An 18782-nucleotide genomic window follows, 5' to 3' on the forward strand; every position below is an offset into this window, starting at 1 on the left:
AGTGAAAGACTGCCAATCTTTGCAGGCACAAGAAACTTTTAAAGGATATTGCAGGGGTCTCTCAAAAAAGATTGTTATGGAGAAAAGGCAAGTAGGAACATTTCAAAAAGAACAGTAAAGCCATCCCCTTTCTATTTTTTAATAACATTTAGAGGTTTGTTTGTTTGTTTGTTTACTTATATATCATATTTACAAAAAATTTAAAAAAAATCAGATGGTGCAGAAACTTTGAAGAAAGTGTCCATGGAAACCTAATATAAATAGCTTATAAATAGTTACACTGTGTTATAATCCATAATCAAAGTTGAGCATACTTTTAACATAATTAGAATAAAATAAATTAAAACATTGAAAAAATAAGAAACAACATTATTTACAATAAATAAATGGATAAGAATACTGTACTGTAAATTATTGAAAACAAACTTAATAAAATATTTACATTTAATTTCATCCAATAATCAATGCTAAACATAATTCTAAAATAATTAGAATTAAATTAGACATCTGAAAAGATTGAAGCATGAAATTAACAGACTAACACAACAAATCTAATTGTACAACAGAAGATGAAACTGAACAATACAAAAACTGAAACTGAACAAAGCTTTGGAACCTGATGGCATCTCTACAATATACCACAGGAATTGTCAATACATTTTGACAATTAGTAATCCAGGCAATATATTAGATATAGCAATAAGATAAAGGAAAAAACATTTCATTCCTCTCATCTACAAAGAGAGGAACAACTCAATCCATCATACAGACCTATTTTCCTATTAAATGTAGAATTTTTTACAGCAATGCTTGCAAAAAGAAGAAATAATATTTTAATTGAATTGGTACATCCTGGTCAGACTGGAATTGTTCCAAAGAGATGCATGACATACTCCATTAGAAATATCTTGAATGTTAGTAACAAACAAGAAGGCAACAATAATTTTACTTAATGTGAAGAAAACTTTTGATAATTTGGAATTGATACTTCATTCTTACGATTCTGAAGAAAATGAATTATACTTCAATTTTTTTTCACATGGATACAGAGTATTTATAAAGAACAAAAAGCCACGATGATTGTAAAAGTGTGTGTGGGGGGGTTATTACAAAAATATATCATAATGAAGGTTGTCCTCCTTCTCTTTTTTTATTCTTATCAGTAGTCATTGGCAAAGAAGATGTGTAAAGAAAACAATAATTCACAAAATTTCAGGAATTAAATTAGCAAATTAAGAACATAAAACTACCATATTTTTCAGTCTATAAGATGCACTCCCCCCCCCGAAAGTGGGTGAAAATGTCTTATAGAGCGAATGTTGCTGAAGCCCCAGCCACCTGCCAGCCCTCACCCTTCAGCCATTTCCGGACATTGCGTGCCCTGTTTCCAGTCCCCGCATGCACCATTTCCAGCCTCTGCGTGCCCCATTTTCAGCCTCCGCACGTCCCGTTTTCGGCCTGTTCCAGATGGAGATTGCCACTGCTACCACCGATTGCCACCACCATTCAACTCCAGCGATAGGTAGAGTTCGGTAGCAGCAGCGTTCGGCGGTAGCAATCCCCGCTAGCTGGAATGGGCTAAAAATGAGATGTGCAGAGGCCAAAAATGGGGTGTGCTGAGGCCAAAAATGGGGTGTGTGGAAGACAAAAATGGGACACGCAGAGGCGATGATAGGCAGCAGCGATCCCCACAGCCTGGAACAGCTGATTGGCAATATTCCGGGAGGCGCGTCCAACTGCCAATCAGCTGCTTGTGCTAAATCAGGCTGCAGTAACATGCTGAAGCTGACCTAGCCAGCTAAATATCGATGGATACTGGGAGGCAGAGACAGATATTTTTTTCTTGTTTTCCTAAAGTTAGGTGCGCCTTATGATCCAGAGCATCTTATAGTGCAAAAAATACGGTATATGCAATTCTCATTGCACTTATTGTAATTCCGCCAACAATCTGAATAATAATAAAGACTTCTTTAAATATTTTCTTTCAAATGATTCCAATCAAAATATAAAATATGTGATTGGCAGAAACAATTAGCAGACAGTTAAAGAATAAAGTGGCCTGATAGTTCTGAATTTCAAATTATATTATTTAATCAAAATTACAAATTGGATTATATCACTTTATTGTTAATTTATTTTTACTGAGAAAGCAGATCTCCCAAATAATTTGCCCAAATAACTGAGAATTGATACAGACAAAAGCAGACAGTTCATATGAGATTATACAATAAGCAGCCCATTGATTATTTGGAATAAATACAGGGAGGAAAAATAGAGACTTAAAACATTTAACCTCATGACTAAGTATTTATTTTCATAATGAGGAAAGACATTCACTCAGTGAAAAGACGATAAACTTTGAAATATTTAATTACTGACAAAATGAAGATATTATTTTCTCTTCAGGCTAGTCATAACTATTTGGTTCCAACACTTTCCAAAGAATTAATAAAAAAAACGGGACCACTTAAGAGATTTGACTAAATCTGAAAATCTTATAACACAAAATTTGGAACATTTACTGAAACTTATAAGCTGTTGGTGAACTACCCAATAACAGAAAACAGTAAAGAACTATTTATTTTACTTTTATTTATAGAACTTAATACAATAGAATTTATAATTTAATAAATAGAATTTAAACACAATAATTGATATGCAACAGTGAGACTTTCAAAGGAAGAAAACATTAAATTTATACTAAATATTATACTTACAGAAAAGTATTATATTTTTCAGCTGATATATTTAGTTTTGATTACTAAAATTAAAACTGAAAATGGAACTATCAGCTTCCATTGTTTTTTCATATACTGTGACAAATTTGAAAAGCCCAACAATTTGGGAAAATGATGTATAAACAAATAAATTCTAAGAGCTGAATTTCCTTTCCATCTTATTTCTTAATTAAATATGGCTAAAGAAAATATAACATATGTGCCAAATGCATTTTATATGTGGTTTACTGCCACAAGTACATTTTATGCTTCTTACTGGAAAGTATGCATAATTTCTTTGCAGATGAATGGCTAATTAAGGTTATGGGAGTATGCCTTAATCCAGGGGTTTCCAATGTTTCTGGCTTTGCGGACTGATGGGGGGATAGAGGGGATGGTTCCAATTAAGCGGCGGGTGAGCACACAGCTCCATTTGCGCAAGCAATGGGCCCGCATGCCTGCCTCTTATACAAATGAAGCTGCACAAGCGTGTGCACGCTGGCTACTCTCACAAGTGGAGCTGCATGCGCACGCTCACCTACCGCTTCTGTGGCCCAGTTCCAAATGTGCAAAAGCCTGAGGATTGGGAATCCCAGCCTTAATCCAAAATAACTTCATATTTAATCTGGCACAGACTTTAATTCAATCTGAAAACCATGTTTGGATTATATTTCTAGATAAGGGCTTGTACCACACTCAAAATCTATGTTTCTATTAACATAAAGTCTTAATTATGCTAATATTTCTATGATCTGTTAAATAACGGATCTTCCAGAGTTTGAACAGAAGATATTGTAATTCCTTATTGTACTTATATGATTTATACTAGTGAAAAGCGCATTACTACTTGTATTTGCAGTTTTTTAAAGTTATACATAGAGTATATTCAAGTTACAAGGAATATTGGCTGGCAGGGACTAGGAGAAGTGGCTTCTCTCCCGTAACCCCTGTCCTGTGGACATTCCCGCTTCAGAACTGAAGATGGCCCTGATCCTGTTGGCCTTTTGCAAGCTCTTAAATATCTGGTTTTATGCCTGGGTCTGGGATCCCAAGTGCATGAAGAACCTGTTTCCTGGCTATATTGATATCTAAATAATTTTTGTTGGCTGCCATATATATTTAGTTTTGTACCGTATCACAATTGTTTCTAATTGTTTTATGACTGTTCACTGCCCAGGGTCACTTGTTTGAGTTGGGTAGCTATAGAATTGAAAAAAAAAGATATTAAATATTGAAGTATTGAAAAGTCTTATGTAACAAATCTAATGCTGTATAATTTTATGATGTTTGCACATAATCTTTTTATTCACTTTGCATAAACTAAATTGTGATGAAGTTTCTAAGAGTTCTAAACGATGGCTGCTGGATGAAAAACAGGAATAACTTAGCATAATATTTTTATGCAATCATCATTTTACAATTTTGTTTGCAGGGGCCATAGGAGTTCTGTGGAATAGCATATATACCACAGTAAATGAATGGATAAATAAATTAAAAAGGGGAAAATTAGGCTATAGGTACTCCACAACTTACAACCACAATTGAACCCAAAATTTCTGTTGCTAAGCGAGAAAGTTGCTAAGTGAATTTTGTCCCATTTTACAAACTTTTCTTGCCACACTTGTTAAGTGAATCACTGCAGTTGTTAAGTTATCACAGAGTTGTTAAGTGAATCTCGTTTCCCCATTGGTTTTTCTTGTCAGAAAGTCACAAAAGGGATCAATGTAATTCCGGGATAGTGCAACAATCATACATATGAGTCAGTTGCTAACTGTCTGAATTTTGATCACGTGACCATGGGGATGCTGCAACAGTTGTAAGTGTGAAAAACGGGCGTAAGTCACTTTTTTCAGCCCCGTTGTAATTTCAAATGCTCTCTAAATGAATTATTGTAAGTTGAGGACTACGTGTAGACTGCCTTGTGGCATACAGCAATGTTGATCAAACAGGCTTTGGTAACATTTTTTATATAGATGATGTATAGATAATCTATTAAAGGTAAGTCAGGAGTAGAATCTATATTGTCTCCCTAGATAAGGCAATCCAGAAGGCACCAGTCTTATTATAAAGTACGCTCAAGCCCATAGTCCCTAAAGTCCCACATCTGAGTGATTTCTAAGAATGAAATCTATACACTGAAATCTAAAATTTTAATCACATATTAAATCATTATTGCTCAATTTTGAACTTTGTCATTATATTTTTCTGGACAGAAAAACTGCAATAAACTAAATTAAATTCTCTATTTGTTCATAATGTCTCTATGTCCTAATTCCTTACTTGCAAGCCAGGAAAAAATGCCTAACTAAAATGATAAAAAGATATTAGTGATGTCACAAAACAGCTTCTGTGTGACAAAGTAGGGGGGCAATGAACCAGGGCCTCTGAGTGTCAGCAGCTGATAAGGCAACACACCATAAATTGAGAGAGCACAGGTAAGTGTAGGTTCTCAACATTAAGAACAAGAGAACAAGAGATTCGAAACAGAAAACATGCAGTGACTAAAAGCTGCTTAGAATACTATGTCTATTTGGAAGCTGAACCTTCTAACCCCACCTTGGGGGGAGCTGACTGTGGTAATTCAGGTATGAACAAAAGGTACTTTGTATATTCATGCAGCACACCTGTGTTTGATTAAAGTTTATTTTTTTCATTTAATATTAATCATTGATTAATAATCATTGATGATTTAAACTCAAGTCTGGACAATAAAAAGAGATTTAAACATTTAATCTGATGATCCTTGGTCCAAAACAGAGATGTTCAGACAGCAGCAGGCAGAAGCTACTGAAATGAAAATTTCTTTCAAAATTTCAGGTTGCTAAAATCACATACATCAATTTAATACTACAAAAGATCTTTTAATGTTTGACCTTAGCACATATATATAAATATATCTCAACTATTAAAAAGCTTGCCTTTCTCACATGGAATACCTACAGTATATACAAATTTTTGCTCAATCATAAAATGTATCAAGTAAACTAGTACATTAAAAAGACATACTATAGACAACATCCATCTTTAGAGAATTGTAGCTATTTGGAGAAAGAGGCAGTGATTCCTAAACATGAAGCTAAGAATGTGTCAGGCCTGGAAGCCATCTTTTTGCACTGGGCCTTCAGGCCTGCCACATTTACTACTGTGGTAAATTGGGAGGGGGGATTGTATGGAGCATGAGTGATACATAGTCATAATAATATTCCTTTCTCAGAGAGTCAAGGACATCTTGCCCTGCACCTGGAGGGCTGGAACTGGGAGGTATTTCCAGTAGGGATGGTGTTTTGATTGGACCATGTGATGGACATGTGGGTGCTGGGCAGGGACTTGGACTTTCCTTTGGGTGGGGAAAACCTGGAAGCTTTCAGATTCAGGTTTTCCCAGATGTGCCAATATGACATCTCTAATAAAATGGAACTTTGAGGAACTTCAAGCCTCGGAGTCTTCTTTCGTTGGGGGTGTTACTTGGAACCCTGACAGAATGATTTCAGGAAAAACTCAGTACAAAACACAGCTAGAGAATCACATTAAATTGTAACACACCAGTCCTTGGGTTAGCAGAAAACTAGGCTGGCATAAATTTTATTGTCCCGATGCCCAAGTTCTCTTATGCCTCAACAATGAGGCAGAAAAATATGATGTCCTTACAACTTAATGTGAACAAGTTAAGGAAAGTGATTGATAGATTCCTCTGACTTCTTAGGGGGCCACTGCTAGACAAATCCCATTATCCAAGGTCTCCTTTTCCTATACTCTAAAAGTGACATCGGGCTACTGTGGTAGTTGCAAAGCCACTTACTCACTTCAGAGATTTATAAGCAATTCTTAATGGGAGAATGTGGAAATCAGATCTCCTGAGAATCTCACGAAGTGAACCCAACCCTGCTGAAAAGAAAGAAAGTATGAAGCTGAGGGCCTTAGTATACTAAACATGACTAAGAAGGACCTATTTTATTTCATGTATTTTTCAAATGAAATGGCTGCTTAACAATGGACAGTTACCTGAGTACCAAGTAATTTATTTGATAGAAGGTGTTTCTTATGTTACAATCTCCTTTAACAAGAAAATCTGGACACTGTCCTTCATATATATGTCAACAATACTAGTACAATAAAAAACCAGCTTCAGACTGATCTGGGAATATCATGAAATGACCGCAGCAGGAGGGAAAGTATCTTTTGCTCCCTAGAGCAGCAAATCTAAAGCATCCTGGGATGATCCTGCAGTGCAGATCCAAATTTACTGTTCTGAATGGCTCTGTTTATTTTTTTCCCCTGAGGGAAAATACAAATGCATGAAATAAACAATTCCAACTCTACTGCATAAACAATTAGCATCCCTACAAAGAATTGTTGCTTTTTTAACTTATTAAGTGAAGAATTCTCAATAGTGTTATGGAAAGGAAGTTTTTTCATGGCAAATTTAAGTTTTCTGCATTAAAAACATTATGATTATAATTAAATAATAGGTAAAATGATACTTTCAAATTATAATGTATGTACTTCAATACCTATGTCATTGATGAAAAAGTTTTAAAATTCAAATGGGAAATGTTCCAAGGATTCCAAGATATGCAAAATATTCCAATTTGAACTCAAAAGAAATTTGGAAAAGTGATTTTCATTTGCACTTCAAAGTGTTTCACATATAACTTAAATTTTTATTGCCTTAAATTAATATCAGGTTTTGCAAGTAAATATTCATATCTGGATTCCAGATTAGCCACATTTCTGAATGGCATTTTTTCCTTACAGCTCTAAGAGCTTTGAGGTGTTGGGCCTGAAACAACCTGCGCAAAGAGCTTTTTCTACAGAAGAATGGAGACACTCGAATGCTTATTACGGCAGGGGGAATATGAGATGTTTCAGTGTTCCCCCATGTTTGAAAGTGATTTCTTCCAGGTAAGTACTTTCTCTCTCATAGAGAGCTTGGGAAAAGGAGGTGAAATGAGTCAAAGGTTAGGGAAATAATTTAATTTCTAACAAGGAATGGCTCTTAAAGCATAATCCTGCTTGAAAGTTATACTTTATCTTTTATCCCAGATAAAGAGAAATTAATTGCTTGTGATTATTGCAAACCAATTCAATTTGGAAACCATCAAACAAAATGTGATCCACTGGTCATTTAGTTCCATATACTGTAGGTCCTTCCAGTCACTTGTAAATATTTCCATTTTTCATTTCCAATGAGCTCATCTTGGGAGTTAAAATCCGAAAGTTGAATGCATTATTTGTCAGCTAAGAACAAAGTTATTGCAATCAATGAAATGTATTAATAATCTAAGTATAATTAAGTCTGGTTTCAGTCCAAAGTCAGATGAGGTTTTCATATATAACATATTTTCCACCACCATTACCATCTTTTCATGGGATTGGATCCGACAAAATGAAGTGTACCTTGATTCTATTGAAGCTGTGTTTGAAAAATGAATATTGGTATGAATTATGAAATATATAGTTTAAATAAACAAGGATAGGCAGCTTTTTGAGGCATAGATAGAAGGAAGTTGGCCGTCATTAAGTACAAAGTGAGCCTCTTCCTACTTAGTTCTGTTTTTTGTTGTTGTGGTGGTGATTGTTGTTGTTAATCATCAATTCAATTCACAGTCTGGAACTGGTAAAAACTTAACAGCTCCTAACAAGTCCTAACCAAGGACCTAAGAGCTGCTAAGTTAACATCTGAGTATTAGTTCCAAGTAGGGTGGTTATTATTATTGTTATTATTGTTATTGATCATTGCACAGTCAGCCAGATGTTCAGATTAGGTTTGGCATTTTTTTCTACCTCTTATCAAGGAGCTGGGATAGGCAGATTTGGATGTTTGATGGTGTTATAGGTATCATCACAGGATGGAAGCTGTTACCAATAAAGCCACCTTTTGCAATTTACTGATGGCGAATTTGCCAATGCCAACAGAGTTCAAGTGATGTTCCAGTTGTTTTGGAATTGCAGCCAAGGCACCTATTACTATTGATACTACTCTTGTTTGCCTTTGCCACAGTCGTTCTATTTCTATTTGTAGGTCTTTGTATTTTCTTATCTTCTCCAGTTCTTTATCTTCTCCAGTATTCTGCTGTCTCCAGGCACTGCCACATCCACTATCCAGACTTTTTTATCTTTCTTATTGACAATTGTTAAATCTGGGGTGTTATGTGGCAGGTCCCTTCTGTTTAAATTCTAAAGCCCCAGAGCAATTTAACTTCCTCATTTTCTATGACTTTTTCTTTTTTATGGTCCCACCAATTTCTTCTTGCAGGCAGATGGTATTTCTTGCAGCTCTTCCAATGCACCATGGTTGCTACTTTGTCATGCCACTGCTTGTAGTCAGTCTGTACGATCTTCTTAGAGCAGCTTAGCAGGTGGTTCAGTGTTTCTGCAGCTTCTTTGCATAAGCAGCACTTATGTCTGTTGCTGTCTTCTCAATTCTGGTTTTGTATGAACTTGTCCTTAAGGCTTGGTCTTGTGCAACCAGAATTAGTCTCTTGGTCTCTTTCTTCAACTTTTCTGCTTATTCATTGCCAGGTCTTTTCCTGCTGTTTTTTGTTTTTGTTTTAATATACTGGCCATGTAGTACTTTGTCTTCCCATGTTTCCATTCTGTTCTTCATTTGGTCTTACTTGTAGATCAGTTTGGTCTCTCCAGTAGTCAATAAGCCTTCCTGGTTTATTGACTTCAGTGCATCTTCTTCAGATATTCAGAGATTCCTTCAGATATTCTTTTAAAGCCACTTTTTCTTCTTCAACCATCTGATGTACATGCAACACTCCACACCCACTTATTTGCCTTGGTAGGTGGAGTCTGTCAATGTCACTGCGAGGATGAAGGGCATGATTCATAGTCATTACTTTTCTGGTCTTCCTGTCCATTGCTTTTAATTCTACTTGAGTCCAGTCCACTATTCCAACTGTGTATCTAATGACTGGAATTGCCCAGATGTTGATGATATTTCCTCTACTGAGTTTGGAGTTTAAAATCTTTTTCACTCTTTTGATGTATTCAGCTCTAATCTTTTTCTTGAACTTCAGTGCGCTTGATGTTGTTAGCTTGAAGGATACCCAGGTATTTGTAGTAATCATCTTCATCCAGACTCTTATTTTTGTGGGGCATCTTGATTCCTTCAGTTTTCACTATTTTTCCTTGTTTGGTAATAAGTGTGGCACATTTGTCCAATCCAAACTCGATTGCAATATTCTGTTATATTTCTTTGGGTTATCCCATATCTGCACCCAGAACTGGACTATTTCTTTCTTGTCAGGTACTGATTGATTCACTGCAGTTTCTCCATTCTCCATTGCAGTTTCTACAATCCATTGGATTGGTGGAAACATTTCTGAATGGATTAAAATTGGAGGTTCTGCCTATAATTTGCAATTTGAGCTTTGTTATCTGCTGATCTTTTTGGCTATAGCTGTTATTTGCTGCTTTATTATTTCCAGTGTTTCCTTGATCTTCTGTGTTTCTAAGTGATATTTCTTGATTAGTTATTCTTTGGTCTTCTTGTTCTTCAGCTTCTTTTCTTTCATCTGTTCTTGCATCTGATCTCAACTTGCTGATCTTATTTTCCAGTCTACTCTTCCAGTTTTGTGGTGCAATGTTTGATTTTTTTTCTTCTTTGTTGATTTTGCATCCTAGGTACTCAGTTATAACTGCAGCTGTGCTGTACATTACTTGGTTTGTTTCTTGCAGTGAATTGGTGCTTATACTTGATATTGCAGTATTTGCCTCTTTTAATGCTTATGCTAGCTGTTTCTTTGGAACAATGCAGGCAGCCTTATTCTGATGTTTTTGTTCTGTTCTAGATGCTCAGTTATTTTATGGCAAGCCTGTCAAACTGGCAGCCACACCCACCCAAATCACAAAGGCAATAAACATTGCAGTACATCACGATAAGGCCCACAAAGTGAGCGGGTTTGGCAACCCTGTTCTATAGTTTCAATTCTTTTACTTCTTTAATTAAAGGGCTCTGTTCTTCCTGTGGCAGAGGAGAGTGTGCCTGGTTTCCAAATGAAAACAATTGTAAATCTTTACTGATTCCTCTGCTGCCAACTTCCTATGATTTGCCTTTACATTCTGAGTTACTTCTGGCAAGGCTTTGATTTTTTTGCCCTGGGTAAACTTTCACAGTTCTTTCAATCCTGCTTCTGTGAATACTTTATTTCATATTATAAATCGACATTGATCTGCCAGCCACTGTTCTGTTATTTCTGATTCTGGACGTTGTTCTTCTCAAAACTGTTGCATTCATTTCAAATATCTTTGTCAGACGATCTGTAATAACATATCATTATTTCTTGTCAATCACTGTACATTTGTGATGAATACACACCTTTTCTTCCAGTAGTTCTGCAGCTGATGGCCCTGGTTGTTCAGCCAATTGAAGATTAAATCTTAAAAGATAATAATAATATCAAACAGTCCCCCCCACAAGATATGTTTTTATATAATAACAACAACAACAATGATGGTGCACTGCAAGAAATATCATCTGCCTGCAAGAAGAAATTGGTGGGACCATAAAAAAGAAAAAGTCATAGAAAATGAGGAAGTTAAATTGCTCTGGGACTTTAGAATTCAAATAGACAGGGACCTGCCACATAACACCCCAGATTTAACAATTGTCGATAAGAAAGACAAAAAGGTCTGGATAGTGGGTGTGGCAGTGCCTGGAGAAAGCAGAATAGAAGACAAAAAACTGGAGATGATAATAAAATACGAAGACCTACAAATAGAAATAGAACAATTGTGGTAAAAGCAAGCAAGGATAGTGCCAATAGTAATAGGCATCTTGGGTGCAATCCCAAAACAACTGGAGCACCACTTGAATACCATTAGTATTGACAAATTCGCCATCAGTCAATTGCAAAAGGCGGCTTTACTGGGAACAGCTTCCATCCTGCAATGATATCTGTGATACCATCTAACATCCAGATCTGCCTATCCCAGCTCCTTGGTAAGGATTTGATAGATAGACAAATATGCCAAATCCAGTCTGAATATCTTGTTAACTGTGTGATGATTAATAACAATAACAACAATAATAACAACAATAATTTAAATGCAGCAAAAATTACTAGGAGCCAAATTGACAAAGTTCTTGAAAATGAACAGGTCGAGATCCTGTGGGACTTTCGGATCCAAACAGACAGACATCTGGCCCACAACATGCCTGACATCACTATTGTGGAAAAGAAAAAAGTTTGGTTCATTGATATTTCAATACCAGGTAATGCATGAATTGAAGAGAAACATCTAGAAAAAATAATGAAATACTGCAGTCTGCAAATTGAAGTTGAGCTATTGTGGACGAAGAAATCAATGGTTGTATTAATAGTAATAAGAGCCCTTGAAGCAATACCCAAAGGGTTGTCTACATATATGGAAATTTTGAACTTATCAGACCTGAATATTCTGACTTTGCAAAAAAAACACCTTACTTGGAACTGCCTATATAATCAGACGTTACCTTAAGAGCTCTTAGGTGCTTGGTTAGGACTTGAACCATTAAGGTTTTTTTTTCAATATATTTTTATTATAATTTTCTTTTTCAAAATTCATTTTTCACTTTTCTATTTCTTTTTCATTTCTTGTTCACTTTTCATTACTTTTCTCATTTGTCTTATCTTTAATTTAAAATTTTGTACTGTTCTTATTCTGTGTAAAAAACTGCTTTAATAAAAAAAATTCTATATATCTATATATACCAGTATTGTTAAAATTGGCATTGTTTGAGAACCAGTCTTCTTCCCACTGTGTATACTTTACAAGCCATCATCTTCTTTTTTTTTTACTTCTATTATCTGGTTATCACCCCACCTTAATATGTTTTTAACAATCTCCCTTGTGCTATCACGCATGTATCAAAACAAGTTTGCTTTCATTTTCACATCTTAAGCTTTTTTAGTAGCATGGATCATTTGATAATAGTTGGTGGGTTTCAAATAGATTCTATAAATTGCCTAGAGTCTATCTGGAATTAGGAGTTAGATAAACTGCATAAATAAATATAAACCCTTAAGGTTTAAATATTTTATATGTAATGACTATAATAATTTATTTTAATGTATCTATAATATATTTAAATATAATTTAATATTAATATCATAAATCTTTATCATGTGATTTAGATCGATAAGGAAGGTAACCCAATTAATGTCCACAATAAGAAAAAAGTCATTACACTTGGAGTGACTTCCACCATTCCCACGCTACGGATCCCTAACACCCTACTTCTGGCAAGCTCTATTGTCTCATCTGAAGAACATATTTCAAAATCCACATCCATATTCCATCAACCCCTCCCAGGGAAATTGGAACTGAAAAGGTGAGTCATACTCTTCTCCAGATTATAATCTTCCATATTGAAGTCATTCTAAGATAGTAACTTCTGAACTGTCCATCAAGATCTTATCATCTGGCCTGCTGAGGTCCTCCTTGCCCCTGATGTTTTTTCCCAAACTCTATCTTTCATGACTAGATTGCTCAGTGCATGCACTAAGGAGGACTTCTTTCTTTTTACACAACAATAACAACAAAAATGATTTTGTTTTAGTCATGAGCCAGTACAAAATACCCACTTTTAATATACAATATGACTAGAAGGAATACACCAGTACTTGATCTGAATCAATAATCCCTTAATCTATATTCAGCACTGGGTTGGATATCTACCATTGGTATAATATTGTTATACGGTTATAATGTGTTAACACAATACAAATTTGGATTTGATGGAATGATAATAGAGCAATTTCTCTTTTTTAGAAATTCAAGACCAATTTGCTTTATGAATTGTAAATCTTGTAAAAGGTTAAAGATACTATTTGTTCCATTGCTTAAAGTGCTCTATCTGAAGAAAATTAACTTTTCTTTATTCTTAGTAAACAGTATTTTTGCCCTTCTGGCCAAATAATAGGAGAGTGTAGAATTAATTCTGAACTCTAATCCAAACTCCTTTTAGCAACTGCAGACTTTTGGAACAAGCAAGATCCAAAGCAAAACAAAAAACAAAAATAACCCAGATGCCATTTTCATCAAACAGTTCCCTAAAATTTGTAATACCTTTTTCAAAATACTGTATATCCTGTTAAAACTATACATTGAATGGAGTAAGAAGACAACCTTGTTGTAGATAAAAAGGATCTGCAGTTTAGGCATAAGGGGCAGAATCATTTTTAACATCTACAGCAAGATAACATTTGGAAGCTGTTTATCCCTAATATACTGAACTATAAGGAGGAGGAAGAGGTACAGAAACAATGAGAGTTGTAAGCTTGATGTTAGCTTCTATAACAAATGTTTTTCCAAATCAGCTAATTAACCAGTAGGCTAAAACACATTTATTGAGACTGAATATAATAATCTTGAAAGTCTAATTGTTTTGATCCAGGGAGTACTTGTATTTTGTGAGCTTGATGGCTTTTTTGCAGTCCTTTCGTTACCATACTAGGTAATATTATCAGTGCTTAACTCTGAAATACTAAAATATTCTCTTATATCGGTGTTCTGTATCTCCTTGTCCTTCTTATGTTGCAGTGAATTAGCTAGGCACCTGCCTGAACTACTTCCGAATATTATCTTGTTGAGGATTTTAAAAAATTTTCAGCAAATTTTGTCTAAGCAACAATTTCTCTATCTCTCCATCAAGGTCATCTAGTTTACTCCTAAAATATTGAAACTTAAAAGGAGCAGCACAAGATACTGATCCATATAAAGACTCATCTATTAAAATATAAAGAACCAGTTGACTGTAATTAATAAGGAAACATGAAGTGCTTTCCTACATGTGAACCCTTCAGATACTATCTTGAGGTACATTGCATCTAAAAGCCTTCAGTGTTTCAAAACCATTTTGTATCACATAGGTTATTCCCTTTGTGCTTGGTCAATATCTCAATCCACAACTTGGAAAAGAAGCAGCTGCGACTTAAACTAGTGACTGGCCGCACCTACTACCTTCAGCTGTACCCTGCATCACATCAGCAACAAGACCTTTTTGTTTGCTGGATCAAGCTTGTGCAAATACTACGGCCATCTTCAAAAATAAATTTCAACCAGCAGAAGCTGGAAAACAAAAAATTGGAGAAGCATGGTGCACCTCTAGTTCCAACTCCGAAACCTAAAGTAAGATCCCCCTCAGTTGTATTAATTCTGAAGTCCTGAGAATTATCAAGGAGCACAACAAATAGAAAATAATCTTTCATTTCCCTTACTGAAAATGAATGGACTCCTTACTTACAGATATATATTTAATTTCCAGAAAATGCATCTCTGTTTCGAAGCACATAACTTTCTTGTACTATTGGAATCAGTTAATTACTTCAGGAATGTATCTGATTGGAACAAAGATCTCAAGGCCAGCCAAATTTGCATATCCATACAAGTCAACTGCTCTTTATCCTTTTCTCTCCCATCAAGAACTGTAACAAAATTTCAGGCAAGGCACTCACCTTAATATGCAGTGTTACTTCCCATATTATAAAATAATCTCTGCTTGCAAAAGAATTAAGTAGCAGAATAAATATACTCTAAAGACCATTTGCAAAAGAACAATAGTGGAAGAAGTCTATCTCTTTTTTGTCATGCTTATGAATTTTCTGAATGCATCATGTCATTGTTTTCCACAAAATGCTGGACTAGATAGATCTTTGACTTGTTCCAGCAGGATGCTTCCTGTGCTCTTAAGTGACAGTAGTGAAGGCGGGAGATATACTGCCCTTATATATTACAAGGAACAAAAGGGTGAGCTGAGCTAAATTCTCTGTCTAAGGCAGTGGTGTCAAACTCGTGTTGTCATGTGATGTATCAGGCCTTTTCCCCCCTTCACTAAAGGGGCGTGGACGTGGCCAGTGTGTGACACATTCGGCCTGCGGGCCGTGAGTTTGACAACCCTGGTCTAAGGCAAAAAACAATACAGGTAGTCCCTGGTTAGTGATTGCCTCCTGTAACAGTCATTCATAGTTACAACAGTGATGAAAAAGTAACTTTGTGACTAATCCTCATATATATTTCCAGGTCTGTAAAGGAAAGCAAAGTTGAAGACCATAAGTACAGTTGTGGTTTCACTCACTGACCACTTCACTTAATAACTGAGTTGTCGGTCCCAATTGTGGTCACTAAATGAAGGCTATCTGTAACCTTTTTGTGGCAATAAGCTGTTTTTGTTTCTTTCGGGAATCACATATTGAATAACCAATGATAATATAGTGTCACCTGAGTCAAATTTTATGGCCTTAATTTAAAGGGATGCAGTATTATGGCATTTATTTTTCTCCCTAAACCCACTCAACTTAGAAATAAACAACTCAAAATGGGGAGTAAAAATTTTAGAAGATTAAATGGATGCCTTCAATTCCTGCAAGGCTCAATACATTAATTGCACACTTTAACATTCCTCAACTCCCAAAAACTAGCAGAAAGGGTGTTGACCCTCCTTGAAAAATACTGTAAGACTTCTGGGAGCTGCAAAGACATAAAGTGACAATACTTTCTCATTCAGCACCTGAGGTACAGCCAAAGGACATTTTAAATCTATTCTTTCTGTGCTTGTATATACAGGAGTTGGCAACTGAAATGCATAAGAATCTTAACAGAAACTGCAGTTCTTCCTGCAGAAGAATGAATCTCAGATTAAAGTCATAGGCTGTGCTGAGATGTTACTTGAATTTAGATATAACATAGAACATAGAATAACAGAGTTGGAAAGGATCTTGGAGGTCTTCTAGTTCAACTCCGTGTTCAAGCAGGAGATCCTACATCATTTCAGACAAATGGTTGTCCAGTCTCTTTTTGAAAGCCTTCTGTGATGGAGTACCCACAACTTCTGAGTGCGTTGGTTAATTGCTTTCATTGTTAGGAAATTTCTCCTTACTTATAGGTTGCCTCTTACCTTGCTTAGTTTTCAACCATTGTTTTTTGTCTTGCCTTTTAGTGCTATGGAAAATAGTCTGATCCCTTTGTCTTTGTAGGAGTCCTTCAAATATTAGAATAGTGCTATCATGTATTCCCCAGTCCTTCTTTTCATTAAACTAGACATACCCAATTCCAGCAACCATTCTTTATATGTTTTAGCCTCTAGCCCCCTAATCATTTTTGTTGCTCTTCATTGCATTCTTTCTAGAGTCTCAACACTTTTTTGTATTGTGGTGACTAGAACTGGATGCAGTATTCCAAGTGTGGTCTTACTAAGGCTTTGTAAAGCGATATTAGAACTTCATGTGGTTTTGATTCTATCCCTCTGTTAAGGCAGCATAGGCTTGCACTGGTTTTTTTGGCTACTGCCACATACTTATTTTTATTTTTATTTAATTTATTTATTTATCAAGGATGTATAAAATAACAGATATAAGTATAAACATGATTATGAATACAGGAAATGGATACGAATAAATGGGGACATATATTCAACTATAAATAAATGTAAATATAAACTATAAATATAAAAACCATAAACTATAAATAAATAAATATTTATAAATAAGATAAATGGGGATACTGTTCGCTCATATTTAAGTGATTGTCCACTAGGACTCCAAGATCCCTCTCATAGTGGGATTAAAAAACCAAGATTCACCTACTCTATATTTATACAATTGGTTTTTCTTAGTTAAGTGTAGAACCTTAATTTTATCTGCTGAATTTCATTTTGTTCGATAGGGCCCAGTGCTCAAGTCTATCAAGATCTTTTGAGTCTTCTAAGGTGTTGGCTATTCCTGCCATTTTACTGTCATTTGAAAATTTGATGAAATTTCCCTTCAATTCTCTCATTTAAATTGTTTATGATGATATTGAAGAGTGCTGGGCCTAAAATAGAACTTTGGGGTATCCCACTGCTTATTTCCCTCCATGTGGATGTAGTTCAGTTGAGGACTGCACACTGAGTACGATACATTAATTGCACACTTTAACTTTAGTAGTTTAGTTTAGTTTAGTTTAGTTTAGCTTAGCTTAGCTTAGCTTAGCTTAGCTTAGTTTAGCTTAGCTTAGCTTAGCTTAGCTTAGCTTATATATTAATTGCACACTTTAACCTTCTTCAACTCCCCAGCAGAAAGAGTGTTGACCTTACTTGAAAAATACTGTGAGACTTCTGGGAGCTGCAAAGACATAAAGTGAAACAATACTATCTCATTCAACACCTGAGGCAGAGGCAAAGGACATTTTAAATCCATTCCCTCTATGTTTGTATATACTGTATGGGAGTTGGCAGCTGAAATACATAAAAAGCCTTAACTCTGCAGTTCTCCCCACAGGAAAGTAAATTAAACCCTTTGCCTAAATCTCAGGTTAAAGTGATAGGCTATACTGGGATGTTAAGTCTCAAACTTACAAATTGTCAACTCCAGTTTACAGAATTATAGCAAAGGGAAATTAAAATTCAATCTCCAAATATTCCTCTCCTCAGAGCCTACCTCCTCAGAGGGAATCTCAATGCGCACCTGAAAAAAAGACAAAGAATAAGAAGAGTATTTGTCCTGTCATTCAAAACCCCACTACTCAGGCAAAGGAAACCAAAAAAGAAAATGATCCAACTACTGTACGTTCTAAGAGCTCCCTCACTCCTGAAATCAAACAACCACCTCTCAAAATAGAGAATGTTCATGAGGCCTTCTATCAAACAACCCCAGAGAACAAGAACATTGCAAAAAAGTTAGAGAGGGAGAAAATAGAGAATCCTGGTGCTGGTGATGAAACAGAAAACTTGGATATTAACAGGTACAGGTATGTGAAAGTTAAACAGAGGTAATGGGTTATATTATTATATTATTCAATCTCCCTCCTCAGAGCCTTTCAGCTCTGCCCCAGTCTATGGAGCTATGAGGCCACAATAGAATTAGAGAACATAACATTGCAGTCTCCTCTTCGAAATGTAGCTGTAGTGCTCCAAAGCAGATAGTGAGACATAGTGTGGAACAGTGCCCTCTGAACGCATATCAGAGATCTCCCCATAATATTTACACGCACTTATTCATATGATGTTCTGAGATTGCTCACCAAAACTCCTTTTATTGGCTGCTGGTAAGAGGATGCTATGTTTCATTTGTGCATAGTTTCTGACTCTAACAAATGTTC

General features: G+C 35.5%; 2 protein-coding genes across 7 annotated transcripts in view; one reads left to right on the forward strand and one right to left on the reverse strand.

The window, feature by feature from the left end:
• P3H4 (prolyl 3-hydroxylase family member 4 (inactive)) overlaps window positions 1-18782 on the reverse strand; it is a 51231-nt gene that overhangs the window by 12290 nt on the left and 20159 nt on the right. The window lies entirely within an intron of this gene.
• LOC117664622 (uncharacterized) overlaps window positions 1-18782 on the forward strand; it is a 40191-nt gene that overhangs the window by 8476 nt on the left and 12933 nt on the right. Inside the window, exons 1-6 of one of the 5 annotated variants that reach the window (XM_087892150.1) lie at window positions 5095-5302; window positions 7473-7619; window positions 11826-11940; window positions 12842-13038; window positions 14579-14837; window positions 18115-18431. In XM_087892150.1, coding sequence (XP_087748276.1) covers window positions 7573-7619; window positions 11826-11940; window positions 12842-13038; window positions 14579-14837; window positions 18115-18431 — 935 coding nt within the window. In that variant the 5' untranslated portion in view covers window positions 5095-5302; window positions 7473-7572. Of the gene's footprint in view, window positions 1-5083; window positions 5303-7472; window positions 7620-11825; window positions 11941-12841; window positions 13039-14578; window positions 14838-18114; window positions 18432-18782 lie in introns of those variants that run through there. The other 4 variants (XM_087892151.1, XM_087892149.1, XM_087892153.1 and 1 more) reach the window with 4 other exon arrangements.

This window comes from Pantherophis guttatus, chromosome 4, assembly GCF_059756535.1.
Source record: "Pantherophis guttatus breed Tessera chromosome 4, ASM5975653v1, whole genome shotgun sequence".
NCBI lineage: Eukaryota > Metazoa > Chordata > Lepidosauria > Squamata > Colubridae > Pantherophis > Pantherophis guttatus.